Consider the following 22111-nt stretch of genomic DNA (forward strand, 5'->3'; position numbering starts at 1 on the left):
TGACAACTGACACCACCAGTGGATAAGATTCCACACTTCCAGTGTCTGCACTGCAGGGGGCATGGGTTTGATCCCTGGTTGGGGAACTAAGGTCCCGCATGCCCTGCGGTACAGACAAAAGATTTTTAAAAAAGTTAAAATACCTCTCCTCTCCCCCTCAAAAAATTTTTTTAAAAAACTGATCAGCAGGGATTTCCTCAGAAATTGACAAGATAATGCTAAAATTTGTACATAACTGCAATAGATATATATACTGAAAAAGAAGAAGAAAGCTGGAGAACTTTCACTTCCTGTTTTCAGAACTACCCTGGGAAAGGAGAATCTTATCAACAAATGGTGCTGGGAAATTTTGGATATCTACATGCAAAAAGATGATCTTAGACTCTCTCCTCATACCATATATGAAAATTAACTCAAAATGAATCATACTTAAATGCAAGTGCTACAACAACATTTTATAAGATAACACAGGAGAAAATCTTTGAAATCTTCAATTGTAATTGCACAGATGTCATAGATATGACACCAAATGTGTGGTCTATAAAAGAAAAAAAAAAGGTAAACTGGACATCAACAACATTCAAAATCTTAGTGCTTCAAAAGACATCAGTAAGAAAGTGAAAAGACAAGCAACAAGAGTGAGAACAAAACGTTTGCAAAACACATATCTGAGAGAGGATTTGTATGTAGAATATGCAGAGAACTCTTGTACCTCAATAAAACAACTGGTTCAATCAAAAACAGATCAAAGATTTATATAAACATTTCACCTAACTAGATATACTGAAAAGCACATAAAAAGATGTTCACAATCATTACTTATTAGGGAAATGCAAACTCAAACCACAAGGAGCTACCACGTCACAGCAGACAGACAATAACTAGTGTTGGTGAGGATAAACCAGGAAGCTTCATCCACTGCTTGCGTGAATGTAAAATGATACAGCCCTTTTGGAAAATAGTTTAAGTTTCTTTAAAAGTTAAGTATAAATTTACCCTAGGACCTGGGAATTCTACTCTTAGGTATCTGCCAGGAGAAGCAAAAACATTAACCCACACCAATATCTGTACTCAAATGTGCTTAGCAGAATGCTTCAAATAGGCAAAAAAAAAAAAAAAAAAGAAAGAAAAAGAAACAACCCAAATATCCACTGAGTGGTGAACAGACAAAATGCGATGTAAGCATACAATGGAACGCTATTTGGCAATAAAAGGAATGAAGTGCTGACATGCGCTATACAGATAAAGTTTAAAAACATGGCCTTAAGAGAAGCCAGACACAAAAGTTCACATTGCACGGCCCCATTTATGTGATCTGTTCAGAAAAGGCAAACTTACAGAATTACAAAGTATACTAGTGTACTAGGAGTTGCCTCCAGCTAGGGACTTGAAATTGGCTCAAGGGATCTTACTGGGGAGATGGAAGTGTGCTAACACTGATTTATGGTGATGCTTGCACAGCTTGCTAAATGCACCAAAACATCACTGAACACTTAAAATGGGTGAATTATATACAATCTGTAAAATACACTTCAATAAGACCATATATTTTAGAAAATAGATTCAGCCTATCCTGTTAGTGCTCCCCTATATTCCTGGGCTCCTCACCACTGCCCTGACAGGCAGACTCTTTTATGCCCATTTCACAGATGGGGACAGGCTCAGGAAGGGCTCAGGGCTTCCGCCACCACAGCGATCTCAAAGCCAAGCAGAGATCCTCTCTTGGGTCCTTGGAATTACTTGGTTTCTTCCCAACCTTCTCAATTCAAAAGGGCTTTTGGTTGGAGTCAAGCACTCACTAACACCCAAAAGAAATAAAAGTAAGGTTAAGCCAAGTCAAGTGACTTGGAGACAGTGCTAAAGATTACTTGAGTGACTTTTCTGGAGCATATCTTATCTCTGTGCATTTTTTCCCCTTAAAAACAGAAATGCCATAGGAGAAATGCCATGTGACAGGAAGGTATTGAGCAAGACTTGACATAAAGGGCAGAGCCCTCTGGGCCACACTGAACAGAGACTGCTGACTCAACTCTCAGGAGTAAGGAGTTCAGATGGGATTGCTGATACATCCCGTGATTTCCTGGTGGAGGTCACTGTCCAGTCACTGATCGTGCCGCCCTACCTCAGGCCAACTGTAAGCTGACTAAGAGCAACCAGCCTGGGGCAAAGGCGAAATACTTGTTCTTGAAATACTTGGCATGTTCTTGAAATACTTGGCATCACTGCCAAGGGGTCCACCTTCAAGCCAGCTAGGGGCTGGGAAGAGTTCTCATGGGCTGCTCATTGAGAGGAATATGTATAGTACCCCTTCCTGGCACATGCTCTGAGCACTGCTAAGCCCTGAGTTGGCATTGGGTGGGGGCGAGGGGGCTGCTAGCTCAGCTGGTAAAGAATCCACCTGCAATGTAGCAGACCCTGGTTCAATTCCTAGGTCAGGAAGATCCACTGGAAAAGGGACAGGCTACCTATTCCAGTGTTCTTGGGTTTCCCAGCTAGCTCAGCTGGTAAAGAATCTGCCTGCACTGCAGGAGACCTGAGTTCGATCCCTGGGTTGGGAAGATCCCCTGGAGAAGGGAACGACTACTCACTCCAGTACTCTGGCCTGGAGAATTCCACGGGCTGAGTGACTTTCACTCACAGAGCCCACCACCACCTCAGATTTTCCAGAGGAGAATCAAGAGGTTTGGAGTGAGATTACATCATTTGTTCAAACTAATACAGCAGATGCGGGAAGAACAGGAATTACACCTGGGGGTCTATGCAAGTCCACAACCCACAGTCCCGACCGCCCTGCCCAGCATCTGGCTTGTACAAGGACAGCCCTCCTGGGCTAACTGCATTCCCCCAGTTCAGTCCTGCTCAGCTCTGCTCTCCATCTGTTTCTTTTCTTAAAATATAAGAGTGATACTTTGTAACAAGATGGATTAACTATAAAAACATAACGCCAGTGAAAGAAGCCAGACACCAAAGTGTCCACCTTCTATGATTCCATCTATGAAGTTTCTGGAAAGGGCAAGACAATAAAGACAAAAGGCAAATCCTTGGGGACAGGAGGCTGGGATGAGTACAGGCACAGGGGAACTTTCTAGAATGATGGGCATGTCCTAAAACTGAACTGTGGTAACACTTGCACAACTGTCTGAACTTACTAAAAATCACTGTACTATGAGATAGGTGAATTGTACGGCATGGAAACATACCTCTTCAATAAAGCTGTTTCTAAAAAGTGGTAATAACACACACCCTTCAATGTATAAAGTGAAAGGTGGTTATTCAGAAGTATGACTGCCGCCAGACCCTCCATTATCCTACCTTTGCCTCCCAACTTCAACATGTACAAGTTCTGGACTTTTCCCTCTCCCTCTCTGCCTCCTTTTGGCCCCATGGATACTCTTAAGGAGGCTTCTGAAGCCTTCCCAGGAAAAGGTGGCACTCCCTTCCTCTCCACCACAGCCCCCAGCTCGAGACCAGCAGAGGGGAGGGGGTGTCAGCATTCTCCCAGCTCCTCACCTCTTCTGTTGCCAACACTCCAGACCTTCTCCTTCAGAGCCCCACTGCCCAGCAGTGACCTCAAAACTCCCCTCAAGCCCCTTTCTCCCAGTGACTCCTGGCTCACATCTCCTCTCCTCCCAACACCCCCCCCCCCCCCCATATCCCAACATCCTCCTAATGGCTTGTGCAACGGTGAACTTCACCTTCAATCCACTTCATTTTCCTTCTCAGTGCACTCAGATCTCTATACTGGAAGAAACCTTCCTCTAGTCCCATTCCTCCCCTGGTGACCTATGTTCTTCTTTCTCCCCCTCACAAGCCTGTCGGAAGAATAGCCAGTACAGCATACCTTGTGTGGTTTGCACCAAGGGACCTCTTCCTCTGTCATCCATGCATCGGAGTCTGGCTCCTGCCTCCACCACTGCAGGAACTTGTCCTCCAGGACCTTCCAAGCCCATACTCAAGATGTAACATATCCCACTAGCATCAGCCCAGACCCACCAGTCATCCATTCATCCCAGCCCCAAATGGAAAACGGAGAAAGCCAATTCAGTGTAACCAACACAGGTTAAATAACCATCATAAAGCACAGAAGAGTGCTCTGCAATGATCTAAGTGTGCCCAGTATACTAATCTTCTCTAAACAAATTTGTGATAATGAGTGCTATGTTCACGCAAGGAAAACATAAACCTCAATAAAAATGTAAGTCTAAAAGTCTATGCAGAAAAGAAAAAGTCTATGTAGGTTCTATGGGAAAAGCTCTTTCAAACGCTCTTTTGTTTCCCCCCACACTTTGAATTTTCTATTTTGTACTGGGGTGTTAACTGGCTATACCTCAAACGCTCTTCTAACGCTCAGTTTCCAAAGTCAAGACAGCAAGTGTCGGCAGTTGGCCGAGGAGTGAACTTGGCCGGCAGGGATATGAACTGAGGCCAACCATGATTCAGCAGCCACGCTTCCCGTGTCCAGCTTTAGCACCAGCATCCACCCTTCTTTAGGGACAGAAATTTCAGTCTGTGCCCACTTCTTTTTGCTTTTCTTGCTTCATTCCATTTTGATATGAAGTAGTTTACCCAGGGAAACTAGCAACACTTCAAAAAAATTTCCTGGGAGCAAAGGGTAATCACCTATACTGAATAATGTTTAACCAATACATGCTTTTTAAAGTTAGTTGTATAAAAACCAGGGTGTCTGATGAAGCAGCCAGTCTGCTATCAGTGACCCGTATTTAATACCCCATCTTTCTGACTCGTGTTGAGAGGCAGAGGAGAAAACTGAGCTGGGTAGTTAATACTCGGATTACTCCTCTCTAACTGGGTCAGGTCTGTGCATGTGCTGTGTTTAGTCACTCAGTCGTGTCCGACTCTTTGTGACCCCATGGACTATAGCCCGCCAGGCTCCTCTGTCCATGGGATTCTCTAGGCAAGAATATTGGAGTGGGTTGCCATGCCCTCCTCCAGGGGATCTTCCCAACCCAGAGATCGAACCTGGGTCTCCCATATTACAGGCGGATTCTTTACCATCTGAGCCACCAGGGAAGCCGGGGTCAGGTCTGGGTTAAGTATTAAAAAGGTATCATACTGCCAATGAAAATAACTTTTTAATCAAGCCAAATTTCCTATTCAGCTAGCAGATAAAAAGCATTCAAGAACTAAGTCATTCAATAATCATCAAATTATAGAGCTGGTTGCCTGGAAAATCCCATGGACAGAGGAGCCTGGTAGGCTGCAGTCCATGGGGTCGCTAAGAGTCAGACACAACTGAGTGACTTCACTTTCACCTTTCACTTTCACGCATTGGAGAAGGAAATGGCAACCCACTCCACTGTTCTTGCCTGGAGAATCCCAGAAATGGTGGAGCCTGGCAGAGGGTGGGGCGGGGGTGGGGTGGGGGTGGTGCAGCGGTTGCACAGAGTCGGACTCGACTGAAGCGACTTAGCAGCAGCAGCAGCAGCAGGGAGTTCACCTAAACCAGCCCCTATTTAACAGATTATGAAACTGATATCCTGGGAAGGAAACACACATGAGGCAGCCCTGTTAAGCCGTCACAAGCACAGATGCTAGGTCTAATCTGGCAGCTTCTGGCCACACTTGGTGACTAGGCACTTCAAAGGTGACCAGTTGAGACAGAAAGTAAACATAAATAGGGAAAAAGAACTGGACCAACTGCACAGAACCCCACAGTGGGGGTCAAATGAGTTCACTTGTGATTGCCTGTGCATCTCGTCTCTGAGAATTGAAAGATTCAATGACTTTTTAAATAACAACGTTATTAAGGTATATAATTCACATATCACACGTCAACCTTTTAAATGTACAATTCAGTGGTTTCTAGTATGTTCACCAAGTCACGCAACCATCACCATTCTCTAACTCCAGAGCCTTTTCATCATCCCTAAAAGAGACTCCACACCCAGTAACAGTCATTCTCTGTCCCCTCTTCTGTGTACACCTTGTCAACTACTAATCTACGTTCTGTTTTCACAGAGTTTCCTGCGCTAGACTTCCATCTATAAACGGAATGCTGCGGTCCTTTGTGACTGGCTTCTCTCACTTAGGATAATGTTTTTAAGGTTCAGCCCTGTTGAAGCCATGCATCCGTCCCTTGTTCTCTTTATGGCCAAATAATAACACCTTGTGTGGACAGACTATACTTTTTGTTTATCCATTTATTGGACACTTGGATTGTTCCCACTTTTAGGCTAGCCTGAATAAAACTGCTATAATCATTTGAGTACAAGTTTTTTTGGGGGGACGTACATATTCTTTTTTTTTTTTTTTCTGAATATATACCTAAGAGCGGAATTGCTGGGTCACACGGTAACTGTGCTTAACCTTTTGAGGAACTGTCAGACTGTTTTTCAAAGCAGCTACACCATTTTACATTCGCACCTGGAGGTTGCACTTTTAACATATTTACAAATGTAGATTCTTTCCTCTCTAATTTCTGCCAGGCTGGTTTGCTGAGAGTGCCAGGAAAGACGAGGGGGAGGGGTGAAGGCAGAGCAGCAGGGCGGGGGTGTGGAGGGCAAGCAGACTCGTGACGCTGCTTCCAGAGTCCTGTCTGCACCAATTCGGCCTCACGCAAGTCACCTCTGGTCTTCAAGTCTCAGTTTCCCTATTTACTAAAATGAAGGCACTAGACCAGTAGGTCTCAACTAAGGACATATGGCAAAGTCTGGAGACAATTTTTGTTGTTACAGTGGCTGGGTGATGCTCCTGGTACCTAGAGGGCAGAGGTAGGGATGCTGCTAAACATCTTACATGGTAGGACAGCCCCCAACAGTTAAGAATTACCTGGGTGGACCCAAGCGTCAACAGTGCCAAGGTTGAGAATCCCTGCATTAGACTGAAGTGACCACAAACGGGCCATTTTGAGGAACAGCCAAAATGGTTTCCAAAATGACTGTACCACGTTATAATCCACTCAGCAATGGGGATGGTGGGGTGTGTGTTCCATTCTCCACATCCTCATCAACACATGTATTTTTGCCAACCTAAGAGGAGCATCTGTTCTACTTTTGGTTGCTGGGGGGAAGGGATAGTTAGAGAGTTTGGGATGGACATGTACACACAGCTACATTTAAAATGGATACCCAACAAAGACCTACTGTATAGCACAGGGAACTCTGCTCAATGTCACACGGCAGCCTGGATGGGAGGGGGGTTTAGGGGACAATGGATACATATACACGTACGGCTGAGTCCCTTTGCTGTTCACCTGAAATTATCACAATACTGTTAAATAGCGATACAAAATTAAAAGTTTAAAATAAATAAAATCTTGATAGCTTCAACTCCATCCCAAAGCAAAACCAAACCAAAAAACAATAAATAAAAAGTCTCTTCTAATAACAATGTCCAGGATTGTTAACAGACTGCCAGTGTCATACAGGAAAAGGTGAGTCATTTTCTTACCTGGTGCCTGTAATTATCCCAGCCCTGTGATCCTGCGACAATCACCACCCAGTGCTTGCCTCCATCCTCAGGGTCCTCCAGGGGAATAGCAGCAATTCCCAGGACCAAGCTGAGCAACACAGTGACTTCCCAGATCATCCTGCCCCCTTGGGGTTCCCCTGCAGAAATCTAGGAAGAAAAAGGCAGAGTCAAGTGAAAAAGGAATGACCAAACCAGAAGAACACTGCTGGACCCAAAGACAAGATCACAGAAAATGGGCCAAAAAGATACGATCATTTCGTCATCACACAGAACTCGCTGAGGATAAAACTGATGACAAGCAGAATTTTATTCTCAGCGCTGCTGCCGTTTCCCTGGAGTGGAGCAGGGGGTTGCCCACAGCGCCGCACCTTCACTACGGGCTGAACTTAGGAGAATAAACCAAAGAATATTGAGGAAGCTCTTGAGGCAACTTTTTAAAGTTTTTGTCACAACTTGGAATACGGAAAACAAAACTCACTAACAAACTTCACTGTGTCGGAAAAATATCTACCACACACTATGAACTGTTTTAAGAAAAGAACAGAAATATAATGTGTGCTTAGCAAAATGTGGAAGGCAGACAAAACCTAACAGTAGTTATTCTTGGGTGGTAGATAGGTAGAATTAAGAAGGACCTTCTTTCTTTTTGTCTCTCTTTACTACAAATAATATATATTACATATACAATAAAGCTTGTAAAAATTCAACATACACTTGATGTAAATACTGAGGGGCAATGTGTGTGAGCTATCGGGGTAAGCTATAGTCTAACACTGGCAGCCCAAATGAATGTCTTTGTCTAATGCTTACAACCCATTTTCATTATTCTGTAGAAGAGGCTGGGCAAACATTTTAATCCTTGTTTTACTGGATGGGGAGGTTGAAGCAAGAGAGAAGTGACTTACCCAATATTCACTGGCCACAGACCAGAACCCGTGCCTTCTGAATTCCTGGTCCACCCTTTCTGCTACATAGTTCTGCATCTCAAGACTTCATTCTTAATGAACTACATGCCCAATTTTACACTTCACGGCCAAAACTTTAAAGAGAGTTTTAAACCACAAAAGGCAGAACTAAGGCTGAGTCCTGGCCACCCTGCATTACTCAGACAAGTATGCTATTTTAATGCCCTGTGTCCTGACTATGTTATTTTTAAAAAAGCCTTCCTATGGCAGAAGCCAGGCCTGTCATTCTGAGATAAGAGGAAAAACAGTCATTGAGATGTAGGGACTCAGAACAGAACAGTCTACGAGGCTAACCTCTGCCTCTGATGCTTTTTGACAAAACAGTGCTCATTTACTCACTCGTTAATGTATTCACTCATTCATTCACCTCCTCAGTCAGAGTCTCCTGAACTCTGACCCTGCCAGAAAAAGCGCTGGGGGCTGGGAACGCAGTAGGGACAGGACGAAGCTTCTGTCCTCAAGGACTGCAGAGCCAGCTAAGTCATGAAACACCTTGAAGTCTAGGAAAGCATCCTCAGCATCTGTGCCTAGTTCAGTTCAGTTCAGTCGCTCAGTCGTGTCTGACTCTTTGCGACCCCATGAATCACAGCACACCAGGCCTCCCTGTCCATCACCAACTCCCGGAGTTCACTCAAACTCACGTCCATCAAGTCGGTGATGCCATCCAGCCATCTCATCCTCGGCCGTCCCCTTCTCCTCCTGCCCCCAATCCCTCCCAGCATCAGAGTCTTTTCCAATGAGTCAACTCTTCGCATGAGGTGGCCAAAGTACTGGAGTTTCAGCTTTAGCATCATTCCCTACAAAGAAATCCCAGGGTTGATCTCCTTCAGAATGGACTGGTTGGATCTCCTTGCAGTCCAAGGGACTCTCAAGAGTTTTCAACACCACAGTTCAAAAGCATCAATTCTTCAGTGCTCAGCCTTCTTCACAGTCCAACTCTCACATCCATACACGACTACTGGAAAAACCATAGCCTTGACTAGGCAGACCTTAGTCGGCAAAGTAATGTCTCTGCTTTTGAATATGCTATCTAGGTTGCCTGTGCCTAAGACTGTGCTAAACCTCAAAATGATGGGATTTCCTCCCAAGTGAAAAAACAGGAAGCCCTGGGTTTTACCAAAGTTTTAAAAAGTAAAGGCACTTTGGACCAGCACTTCTCCAACTTGACTTATATGCCCAGATTGCCTGGGGGGCTTGTTAGAAGGCAGAGTCTGACTCTGTAGGCATGGGCAGGGCCTGACACTCTGCGTTTCTGACAAGCTCTGGGTGATGCCCAGGACTACACTCTAGTCAGCTCTGCCCAGAAGCCCAGCTTCCTAGTCAAGAAACCGTACTACTCTAGCCCCCAAGACTTCTCCCAGGAACTCAATGCTTCACATGTAAGAATTAAGAATCTGAGGTGGGAGGACTTCCCTGGCAGTCCAGTGGTTGAGACTCGGAGCTGCCAATGCAGGCAGCAGGGGTTCTGTCTCCGGTCAGGGGACTAGGATCCTGCACGCCACACAGCACGGCCAAACAACAACAAAAAAGAATCTGAGTTAGTGCTCAATCCAGGTTTCTTTAGCTCCACTACAAAGTCATGGATGCATGGGTAACTGCAATAACATGCCCCAGATTTGTTTCAAGATTGTCTTCAAATGGTCAAGGTGAGTCACAGATGAAGGCAGTGGACTTCCCAGGCCACCCAGCCCCGGAACCCGCTGGTCTATTAATATGTCAGTGCGTATGGACAGGATGTTTTCTCATGTCCACTTGACCTGCCCAGGGCTCACCGAGGGATAAGAAAAGGGGAAGTAATACAAAGGTATGAATCAGCAGCAGTGAGGTCAGGCAAGAGACAGTCAAGCTCCCACCCCCAGAGCTCTGCAGGGGCCCCCACACTGGAGGGGGAGGTGAGCCAGTGATACTGGAGGCCATGCAACCAGCAGTGTCCTGGCTGCCAGCAAGCCTCCCAGGAAGCCTTCTCTTGGGGCAAGGGTCAGCAAAGCCTCTGTAAAGGGCTGGAGTGTAGGTATTTTCAGTTCTGCAGGTCACGTCATCCCCATTGCAACTCTTCCGCTCTCCGATGGTATCACAAAGCAGCCAAAGACGATACAGAAACCAGTGAACACGGCTACATTCCAATGAAACTGAAACAGGCAGTCTCTGTGGCCCGCCCTCAGGAGCCAGAATGTGTTATCAGCCCACAGGACAGGTACAGTCTGGGGTTTTTATTATCTTTCATCAACAATCATAAAACAGGCTCCCTGGTTTGCATACCATTCTTTCTGAGTGTCTATCATGTGACTCAATCCTGAAGCGGCTGATCTGTCTGGAGGCACTAGTGCCTGACTTCTTCTTTTCTTTCTCTTTTCTTTTCTTTTTTTTTTGTTGTGCCTCATGGCATGTGGGATCTTAGTTCCCCTGACCAGGGGCCAAACCTGTGCCCCCCAGAAGTGGAGGCTCAGAGTTTTAGTCATTAGACTGCCAGGGAATTCCCCCTTTCATATTTAAATAAAATATACTAGAGTCGAATGGTTGGCCTGCCTGAGCAACAGAATAGACACCACCAGCTCAACTGCCTAAATCAGCAAACAAAAAACACCACCAGGTTATTTTTACAAATTCCAGTTTACCTTTCATTCTTCTACTAAACACTAGCAAGTTACTCCTCAGTGAGGGAAAGTACCTTATTCATACACAAGGGACATTTTCAGAGTTAACATTTAGCGATGTTCTTGTCTATCTTTTTTTAAATTATTAACACAGAGTTGTGGTTCCTTGAATACAATGCCAAGTTACAAGCCTCACCATGTGACACCGATTGGGATATGCCACTTAAAAAACACATACACTAATATGTTGGGAAATGTATGGGGCCAGGGGCGAAGGAAAGATATGAAGTAAAACAATCCTTCCATCACCCTTAGCAATGAACATGTCTCAAAACAGCAGGTTTCAGATGGCAATTTCCTGGTCAGCACTATTCTTGACGAAGTCGAGCGCAGAAAACAAAGTCACAAATCATCTTGCAGCATATCTATGATTCTCGTTTCAGCAGAGAGAAAAGTTCAGGAATAAAAAGTAAACAAGGACCCCTGGGACTGCCCTGATTGCTCAGTGGTTAAGAATCTGCCTTCCAATGCAAGGGTCGCAGGTGTGATCCCTGGTTGGAGAACGAGGATCCCATAGGCTGCAGGGTAACTTGGTCCACAGGCTGCCAACTAGACAAGCACTGCAATGAAGACCCAGCGCAGTCAAAAAAAAAAAAAAAGTAAATGATCCCTGCCAAACTGGCCCAGGAAGACCGCTATTTCTTGCCCGTGGCGCTCCAGGGCCCCAGTCACACAGGCGCCGTCTTCTGCTTCTTCCTGTCTACTCACCCGTCCAACACACAGGGCCTGAACACCCACCAGGCACTCACAGGGGCTGAACAGGGAGCCAAACTGGCGAAACCCTTCGCAGAGCTGACATTCTAGCAGGAAGAGACAGGTTGTACAGTGGTGATGAGTGCGGGGGAGGAAATAAAGGCAGAAGAGGAAGTCCCGGTGGGAGTGCCAGGTATCGCTTTTCAAAAAGGGAAGATTTTAAGAAGGTGAGGGAGATCACCCATTTGCAGCAGAAAAACCCCAGAGGCAACATAAATGGTCATTTACGGGGGTTGTCTGTTGTTGTTGTCCAGTTGCTAAGTTGTGTCCATCTCTTTGCAACCCCATGGACTGTAGCACACCAGGCTCCTCTGTCCTCCACTACCTCCCGGGGTTTGCGCAAATTCATGTCTACTGAGTTGATATGGTTTTTCCAGTAGTCATGTGAGAGTTGGACTGTGAAGAAAGCTGAGCGCCGAAGAATTGATGCTTTTGAACTGTGGTGTTGGAGAAGACTCTCAAAAGTCCCTTGGACTGCAAGGAGATCCAACCAGTCCATTCTAAAGGAGATCAGTCCTGGGTGTTCTTTGGAAGGACTGATGCTAAAGCTGAAACTCCAATACTTTGGCCACCTCTTGTGAAGAGTTGGCTCATTGGAAAAGACTGATGCTGGTAGGGATTGGGGGCAAGAGGAGAAGGGGATGACAGAGGATGAGATGGTTGGATGGCATCACCAACTCGATGGACGTGAGTTTGAGTGAACTCCAGGAGTTGGTGATGGACAGGGAGGCGTGGCGTGCTGCAATTCATGGGGTCGCAAAGAGTCGGACACGACAGAGCAACTGAACTGAACTGAGTTGATAATCCGATCTAACCATCTCATCCTCTGCCACCCTCTTCTTTTGCCTTCAATCTTTTCCAATCAGGGGCTTTTCCATCTACAGGGTACTATTCATCAAATCAATTATATGTGTGTGTATGTGTGTGTTAGCAGCTCAGTCATATCCAACCCTTTGCAACCCCACGGACTGTAGCCCACCAGGCTCCTCCATCCATGGGATTTTTCAGGCAAGAATACTGGAGTGGGTTGCCATTCCCTTCTCCAGGGGATCGTCCCAATCCAGGAGTCGAACCTGGGTCTCCTGCATTGCAGGCAGACTCTTTACCATCTGAGCCACCAGGGAAGCCCTAACTCAAATACAATACATTCTTATAACGGGATATAGTGACAACTTTAAAAGAAAAAGGTAGTTCTTAAAAGTGCCAAGAGCGGGAAGGCCTCTGAGAGGATGCTCAGGGGTATATGTTTAGTCTGCTAACCATTTGCAGGGAGAAAATGATCCAAGACAGCTGTTGCTCTAACCAGAGGACAGAGGAAAGTCCCCAAGAGTATTCTGTTGTTGCTATGCCACACAGGAAGGGAGGGCGGGATATGCGTGGGTATCTATGAACCATGGAGTGTGCGAGGCACTTTCCCATCCTCACAACAGCCTGTGAGCAGTCTCATTACCCCCTTCAGCTGAGACAGACTAGCAAAGGTAGAGAAACTTGGTAGAAAATGGCACTGCTGCGTGACACACAGATCTGCTTCCAAAGATTGCTTCTTCTACTACACCACCTTGCTTGTCACACCAAAAGAGCACTGTTTTTGTGAATATCTCAGAGGCCCTGTAACCACAGGTGGGAGGGCTACACCCTACACTCCGGGGCCTCCAAGTTTCCTCCAGCAGCAGGATACCCAACATGCCTGCTCTTCATCACCCCACTATTTTAAGACACTTGTGGGTAATCGGTTATAAAAAGGTCTTAGAAGAAGAGCCCATCAAAGGAGAACTTGAACCACACAAAGTCAAAGTCAATGGACAAGCCTTTACAAATGAATTTTACCAGCCTCCAATGCCAGGTCCTCGCTGCTCCCACTGGTCCAGCGACCCTCTCATGTTACAGGGCTACATGAAGTCACTGATTCAACTGAAGGACTCCACTTCAGACAGCACCATCAAGTGGGATCTGATCCAATAGGGGAGGTTTGGGACAGACCCGAGTGCACATACCAGATCAACTGTCACCAGCAATAGAAGTAACAAGGCTACAGTTAGAGGACCATCTAAATAGCAGGATCAAATTCAAATCTAGGTCTGACATCAAAGCCCAGACCTTAACCACCCCCGTGGCCTCCCACATGAGCCCTGTACTTGCTACTTGCTCTGGGTTAGCAATAGCGAACCATTAAAGCCAACCAAAGCAGCTGGGCAGACAATGACATCTGTGAAGAGACTTCCAAACCTACAGGTTTTAGATCTTGCCCTCTGTTCGTTGGGGTCTTACAACAAAATCATCATGCAAGTGGTCCCTGGCTGATAACATGCAAAAGAGACAAGGACAGGAGACAAGGAGCCCTCTTTCACCGAACTGAAGTCAAGTACCTCTGAGCCCTCCTCCCGACAAGACTTTGGCCCACTGAGCCCAGGTTTAGCAAGAATCCTGCAAGAATCTCCCATCTTTGGCATCTAATCAAGCTTCTCTTAGCAATTTTTCAGCCATTGTCCCTCCCACTCTGCCTACTGGCAATAAATCTCAGTTGTCCTTGATGTATTTGGAGTTGAGCTCAGTTCTATATGGAAGTCTTTCTCCTCTAATACAATAGCTAGAATAAAATCCATCTTGTCATTAAAAAAAAAAAAAAAATGGTTACATTACATGGCACGTGGGATTTTAGTTCTCCAGCCAGGGATCAAACCCGGGCCCCATGCACTGGAAAGACAAAGACCTAACTACCAGACCACCAAGGAAGTCCCCATCTTGTCTTTTTAACATATGTCAGGTGAAATTTCTCTTTAATACAGGACAGTTACTAAGTTACTACAGTTCCTAAGTCCGGGGGACCCTGCCTCACCTTAATTGTTCATCTGTCAAATGGGATGGTAGAACTAAATTATTAATGGCCCATTCAGTTCCCATATCCTTTGATTTTCTGTTTCAAGAGTAAAATGGGGGAAAAAAAGAAAGAAAGAAAAGAAAACCCAAGTAGTCTTATCTCAAATCTCAAAAAAATGGATTTTGTTCAAGTGAGAGAATCAATGTTTTTTCATAGGGAACATTTATGATTCAGTAGCAAAGCACATTCTGGATTAGAGCATGTCCTTCAAAGTTACCGAATTGTGATTCTATGGAGGACTTCCCTGGTGGCTCAGTTGGTAAAGAATCTACCTGCAATGATTCTATGGAACTTTTTTTCCCCACAACTCTGTAAACTGTAGATACTAGAAATGAAAATAATTATTGTCTAAAAACATACAAATGAATTCTATTAAGTGGAGGTGCAAGTGACTCCCCCTTTGAAAGAAAGAAGCCAGCTTTCCCATTGCACGTTTCAGTATTTCTATTCTACAAATGTACTTTGTACTTGGAATCTCCTTTCAGCTGACAGTAATACATAGAGAGTGATGTTGTTCAGTCACTAAGTCATGTCCAACTCTGCAACCCCATGGACTGCAGCTTGCCAGGCTTCCCTGTCCTTCACTACGTCCCAGAGTTTGCTCTAACTCTTGTCCATTAAGTTAAGGAAGCCTTCCAACCAGCTCATTCTCTGTCGCCCCCTTCACTTTTAAAACATTATCTTTTAACATTTCAAGATGTACAAGCAGCTATAACATATTTCAAAATACACATAGTCAAGAAAGATTTTTTAAATTTACTAATGTCTAGAAGAATTTGATTTTTGATTAATGGTTTTTCTACACTTTTATTTTCACTGCTAATTTGGCATTTGAATTTCTTTAAGTTTCTCCCAAATTACTATTTTTTGAAATCTAGGATTAATAATAGTTTGTAGTCTTTCCCCAAATGAATGAGCATGACTTTTATAACTAGATGTAAATTCTTAAGTTTAATTTTGCTACAACTTATATTTTAAGAAATTGAAGGATACACGTTAAACTACAGAAATGTACAAACATAATATAAAATACCTGTTACCGTCATACAGATCAACTGTTAATATTTTGTAAATCTGTTAAACCTCTTTCCCCATAAACAAATAAAACATTACAGATAAAACAGTCCCTCCATTGTCCTGTCCCATTCTCCGAATACCACAAGGTAACCACTATTGTAAATTACTTCACTCCAAGCAATTTATTATACTTTAAAATACATATATCCACTTTATAAACATTCTCCTACTAACAAACATGTAGGTTGCTACTTCTTTTTTTTTAACTATTAAAATGTTGCAAAAGCATTCTTACACTCATCGCCTTGTATACAAATGTCTCTCTGGTACTTTAGGAGTAGAACCACTGAGTCTTAAGATGTACCTATTTTGCTAGCAGCTGTACTGTCCTAAAATATACTTCCAAATATCTGATATCTTTCAAACAATTGATACTCTTGAGAGTAACAAGCTTTCTAATTTCTAATCCGATAGATATAAAGTGATCTAATTATGGGTTTAATTTGTATCTCCTGGATTACAAGATAAATTGAGTCATATGTCTAATCATCCAGATTTCAACATCCTTAACATTTGTGATGATTTCTCCTTCATAAAATGGGACTCAAATTTTGACCTAAAGCAATGTCTGCGGTTTAAGGAAAGAAAAAAAAGGCTTGTCATTTCCTTAAAAAAGATAGTCAGTCATAGGTGGAAAACTCAAGAGACAGCATTCACCTCAATATATTTTTAATACTAGGTATGGTGTTCACTTACTTAAGAGTTCACAACCTTTTACTCCTCTCTCCTCTCATTCAAATGCAACTGTCTTTAAAATCCTCAGCAATTCTCCTGGCAATTACTGCAATGAGCTCCCTGGTGTGGCCTCTTTCCAACACTTTTCCACATTAGGGAGTATCTAAGGTACACACTGGGCTTCCCTCGTGGCTCATTGGCAAGAAACCTGTCCAGCAATGCAGGAGACTCGGGTTCTATCCCTGGGTTGGAAAGATCCCCTGGAGAAGGAAATGGTAACCCACTCCAGTATTCTCCCTTGGGAAATCCCATGGACAGAGGAGCCTGGCTACAGGCCATGGGGTCACAAAAGAGTCCAACACAACTTCACGACTAAACAATCGCAACAACAAAGATACACATCTACTAAATTCGGTTTCTAGGGCTTTCAGGGCAAAATCCAAGTCTCTAACTGCAGCACAGGAGGCTTGCAAGATGCGCCTCTCTTGTTTTCCACTATCCACAAGAAATCCCTTGCTCCAACCAGGCTCAGGACTCCGGGTCCAAAATCAGTGCTCTTTTCCTGCCTTCATCATGCTATTTTCCAGGCGAAATGCTCTTCTCTTTCATCTCACGAGCTCCTGCCCATCCCTCAAACTCCATTCAATTATTCCCTTCTCTGCAAAGTCTTACCCCTTCCCACAAGCAGGGTTACATGCTGCCCCGAAACACTGGAATGGTTCACAATAAACTGCCTCTCCCCTTTATGAAATAATCCCTGCTTTAAAAACTTAGTAAGGCTCAACCAATGTTTGCGAACTAATGCAGTAAAGACATTACTGCCTGGAGCAAAGAGAGCTGGGCCATGCCACTCACTACATACCACAGGGCAAGTCTCAAACCATGGACATTTATTTTCACAAAATTTCCTTCTCCCAGCCCCTAGATTCTTGGCCCTGAATACCACGTGGGTAAAACCTCAACTCTAATAGAAGTAGGGGACCAAATCCTGCTAATTTTCACTTCCATGGTTCACGTGAATCATCCTGTTAACTCCCACCAGCTCAAACCTATGAGAAGTGGCGCTTTTATGATTTCTCAGAAGGGATGTTTTTATACCTTTGGGTATATTTGCTGTTGTGGTTAACATCACCCCTTCCCCCTTAGGCTACCAAGAACTAACTGGAAACAGATGCAACCTCAGCATTACAAACCTCAACAACCTGAATTGTTTCTAGATTGTTAAGACAGGACACAAGAGACCCCTCCTGGCATTCCCTGGCTATAGGACCTTAGCAAATGTGCTGTCAGCTCGCGCCTGTTTCTCTCTGCTCTCGGAGGAGCCTGGGCTTCCAGCGAGCTCGCGCAACAAAAGGAGCCCCAACTCACCAACCCCACGGGATGCAAGGCTGAGAGAGGTCATCGGAAGTCATCGTTTGCCGAAAACTCCCTTTCGCCCGATGAGAAATGGATTTACTCAAAAAAAAAAAAAAAAAAAGGCCGGGGAAACTGAAAATCCCAGCCATGAAGCCAAGATCTGCGGCAAACGGGCGACTCTGGTCCGGGGCGTTGGGCCGGGCCCCAGTACCCTGCCAGGGATATTGATTACCTGCTGAGGGACCGTGGGAACTCCTCGCGGTGCGCAGCCTCAGAGAAGTCAGCCGCCCGCGTCCTCCCGGCACAGATTGCTGAGCTGGGTCCTAGCTCCTTGCTTTGAGGGTTGGCTGCGCCGCGGCGATTGGCCGAGCTTCGGGGAGGAGCGTCTTCGAAAGCCAATGGGAGGCGAGAACGAGACCGGAGAGTCGCAGGAACTACGAGTCCCAGCGAGCCTCCGCAGGGCCTTCTGATCCCAGAGGGCAAAGGAACGCAGGGAGAACGGTATCCAGTGAATTAGGGCAGGATGGGGTGAGGGTGGGAGGGTGGTTCTGACGTGTGTGGAACCAGGGGCGCAGTGATTCGCCGGAAGGATCGATCCCCAGCGCGCTAAGCCGTTTAACACTCTGCTTCTAAACTTGTACACAAATTAGAACCACGTAGGGTAGTAGCTTCTAGGTACTGATGCCTCTGCCTCTCCCTAAAGATTTTGAGTTCTTTGGTTGGTCTGCCTGTGGCCTGGGTTTTGGAGTCTTTAAGGAGCCCCAGGTGATAGGATGTGCAGATCCGTTTCATCCAGGTAACAACCCTAGGAGAGGAAGGCACTTGTTAATGTCATCCCAGCTTTACACACAGGGCAACTAAGGAAAGTTATGTCAGGGAGGTTAATTTTCGGAAGACCACATACCTCTGAAGTGGCAGAGCCAGAATTCGGAGCCAGGCAGTCTAGTTCCAGAATCCGGTGCTTTTTATCCGTATGCTACTTCTCAAACATTTGGTATTATCTCACAGGGAGAGAAAAGTAAAATACTATACATACAAGTACTATGCCGTGGAGCTCAGAAAGTTGAGTTGAATGGAGTTATTATGAGGGAATAAGTCCCGTCCTGCCCGAGGACATCGAGCACAAGATATATAGGACTTAGATTCATGGGTTGTCTCGTTTCATCTTTTTTGTTTTGGCTGTGTTGGCTTGTGTCAAATTAGTTCCCCCACTGTTGCAGGAAAGGGGACCCCTACCAGGGCCCGAAATTGGGCTCTTGTCTAACACTTGGAAATGAATTGTCCAAGGAAACACATCTGCTGACAAAGCAAGAGATTTTATTGGGAAAGGGCACCCGGGTGGGGAGCAGTAGGGTAAGGGAACCCAGGAGAACAGCTTTGTCACATGGCTTGCAGTCTCCGGTTTTATGGTGATGGGATTAGTTTCTGGGTTGTCTTTAGCCAATCATTCTGACTCAGAGTCCTTCCTGGTGGTGCACACCTTGTTCAGCCAAGATAGATGCCAGAGAGAAGGATTCTGGGAGGTAGACATGTGGTGTCTCCTTTTGACCTTTCCCAAACTCTTCCGGTTGGTGGAGGCTTATTAGTTCCAAGTTCCTTACCAGGACCTCCTGTCATAAAACAACTCATGCAAATGGTTACTACGGTGCCTGGCCAGGGTGGGTGGTTTCAATCAGTGTGATTCCCCTAACACCACCACAGTTTAACTCAGGCCCTCAGCAGTGAAAGCAGAGTCCTAATCACCGGACCACCAAGGAACTCCCTGATGTCCTTTCATAATTTTCTTTTTTAACTGCAAATCATGGGTCTGTGTACTACCCTAGGCCTACTGCCAATTTTGTGAATAAAAGTCTAGAGGAACACATCCACACCCATTGGTTTAGGTGTGACTGGGAGAACAAGGCAGAGATGAGCTATTGTAGGAGAGACCGTGCGGCCCACAAAGGAATGTGTATACTGTGTGACCATTTACAGAAAAGCTTACCCACCCTGAGTCAAGTACTTGGCCCAAGATCACGGCTTGGAAGTGACCAGGGCGTCAAGTTCAGGTCTGTCCAAGCCTAAAGTCAGTTCTCATGACCACTGTGCTTTCACAGTCTTCCTCAATGGGGAGCATAAATGTTATGTGCCAGGTGTATGGGCTTTAGAAAGGTTCACAACCCAAAAGTTGAGTGTGGAGGAGCTGGAAGGCTTTAAGCAAATACTGAAAATGTATTTGCTCCACTCATGATGAAGGATGGAAGCTGGAACGAGCATAACAAAGGGTTATGAGCGTTCATCGAGTGCCCAAGGCTGGGAACAGATGACGAAGGGTCATACGCCTGGCCTTGAGGCATTCGGAGGCTTCCTTCTGACCACCTGTTTCTGGGAGCAAGGACTGTTGTTTCATGATAAGACTCCCTTTAGAGTTTCGCCAAAGGTCTGTTATGTCTTGGGCGGTGGGAACGGTATTTTATGCTTGAATGCTTTGATGTTTTATCGAGAAAGGCTACGTGCACGTCTGCTTTATGCTCTGCTCCCTGAGACCATAGATCTGTGAAGCTGGATAATAAAAGTTGTCAGTCCACTAGAGGCTGTCCCTGAATGTCCTTTCAGAGCGCAGTTCTCCGAGCCTTACAGTTGAGGATTATGCTTTATTCAGTGGGAATTTTTAAGACTTCGAGTCCCGGAGATAGCACCTCAAGTAACCCTGAGAGAAGTGCTCCAAGGAGGAGCCAGGCTATATAGAAGTTTTGCAATAAAGGACAAGTTGTCTGAACATAAAAAGGTTATTGTTAAAGAAAACCAGATAACCCAAGTTAAGCAATTTAGCACCTTTTTAGGTATGGGAAGATGCAAGCGTCTGGACTCACTGAAATCAGTTCTTTGATGTTGCACCTCACTCAGCACAGTATACTGTTTTCACATCCTGAGCTTCCTCGGGGCTCACCATAGGGAGTGGCTCCTGTCTGATGTCTGCTGGATGGCAGGTATTTTCCCTTCCTGGGTTCCCTCAGGGCTCACCAGCTCACCATCTGTAGTGGCGGGATTGCTGGTGACGTGACATCCATATTTACCGATGTGTTGTGTCAGGAAATATTCCATTTCTCAGATGTAAATGAGCATAGAGAGAAATAGGAATCGGTTCCTTACACTTGAGAACTTACCGTCTAGTAAGAGAGGCAGAGCATCCTTAACCACTCCCTCTGTTCACCCAGAATAAATGGCAACCTCTGGCTGGTTAGGCTTTCACACTTGGAATGGAATGAATGTGGTGGCTTGGTGCCAGGCATGTTTAGGCAAACAAAGGGCCCAGGGTAGTCCCCCCGAGTCTTCCTCAGCAGCAGTGTGGGCTCAGAGCTCAGAGTTGAAACAAGAGAAGGTGACTGAAAATTGAGGGGTCCCTGGTGTTGGTCAGATGAGCCTCAGAAGATGCTGTAAGGTGGCTAACCTAGGCCAGCTATGGGGAGGAGGCTGAGACGCAAGAGGTTTGGCATGGGAACTTGGACGTGGTGTGCTCTCTCATCAAGTTATCTGGATCCAAATTCCAGTCTTACCATTTATAAGCTGTGTGACCTAGGCAAGTCACTTAGCTTCTCAGTGCCTGGGTTTCTTCAACTGTCAAACGGGGAGGGTGAGGGGTAGGGGGAAAGCAGCCAGACTTCCCTGGTGGTCCAGGGGCTGAGATTTCACACTACCAGTCTCCCAATGCAGACGGCCCAGGCTCCATCCCTGGTCAGGAAACTGAATCCCACGTGAGGCAACTAAGACCTGGTGCAGCCAAATAAATAAATAAAAGAATTTTAAAAAGAAAGAAAGAAAGAAATAAAAAACAGTACCTACTTCATAAGATCTCTCTGAGAATTAAATTAATCCAGTACTTAGCACCAAGTAAATGCCCTATTAATATTAGCTATTCACTGTGTTAATAAGGTGACTGTAGCTGCTGAGCTATGAATTAAGACCCCCAATGAGGAAAAGAAGATGGGGATCTGAGTTTCAGCACTGTCTGGGCTCCTGTACCCCCTCACAGAATGTCACCCAGGTAGGGGGTGTGCTCTGCCAATGGCAAGCACCAGGAGCAGAGGTCAGCGCCGAAACAGCACACAGGCGGCAGGAAGATGGCAGGCCCCCTGTGGACACACGGGCATGGGGATCTCCCCATCAAATGCCCCTGGCCGAATTCTCACGGGAAAAGTCACCATCTGGGGATTCTGGCCACCATACCACATGCTGCTGCTGCTGCTGCTAAGTCACTTCAGTCATGTCCGACTCTGTGTGACCCCATAGACAGCAGCCCACCAGGCTCCCCCGTCCCTGGGATTCTCCAGGCAAGAACACTG

At 45.5% G+C, this 22111-nt stretch overlaps 1 protein-coding gene across 1 annotated transcript in view; it reads right to left on the minus strand.

Moving 5' to 3' along the window:
- The window catches only part of LGMN (legumain), a 41583-nt gene extending 23475 nt beyond the window's left edge, over positions 1-18108 (minus strand). Inside the window, exons 1-2 of the mRNA XM_052659682.1 lie at positions 18022-18108; positions 7411-7578 (exon numbers count right to left, since the gene is read on the minus strand). Coding sequence (XP_052515642.1) covers positions 7411-7548 — 138 coding nt within the window. The 5' untranslated portion in view covers positions 7549-7578; positions 18022-18108. The remainder of the gene's footprint in view (positions 1-7410; positions 7579-18021) is intronic.
- Between the last annotated feature and the right edge of the window lie 4003 nt (positions 18109-22111).

The sequence above is a fragment of the Budorcas taxicolor genome, chromosome 21 (genome assembly GCF_023091745.1).
Source record: "Budorcas taxicolor isolate Tak-1 chromosome 21, Takin1.1, whole genome shotgun sequence".
In the NCBI taxonomy this organism is placed as follows: Eukaryota; Metazoa; Chordata; class Mammalia; order Artiodactyla; family Bovidae; genus Budorcas; species Budorcas taxicolor.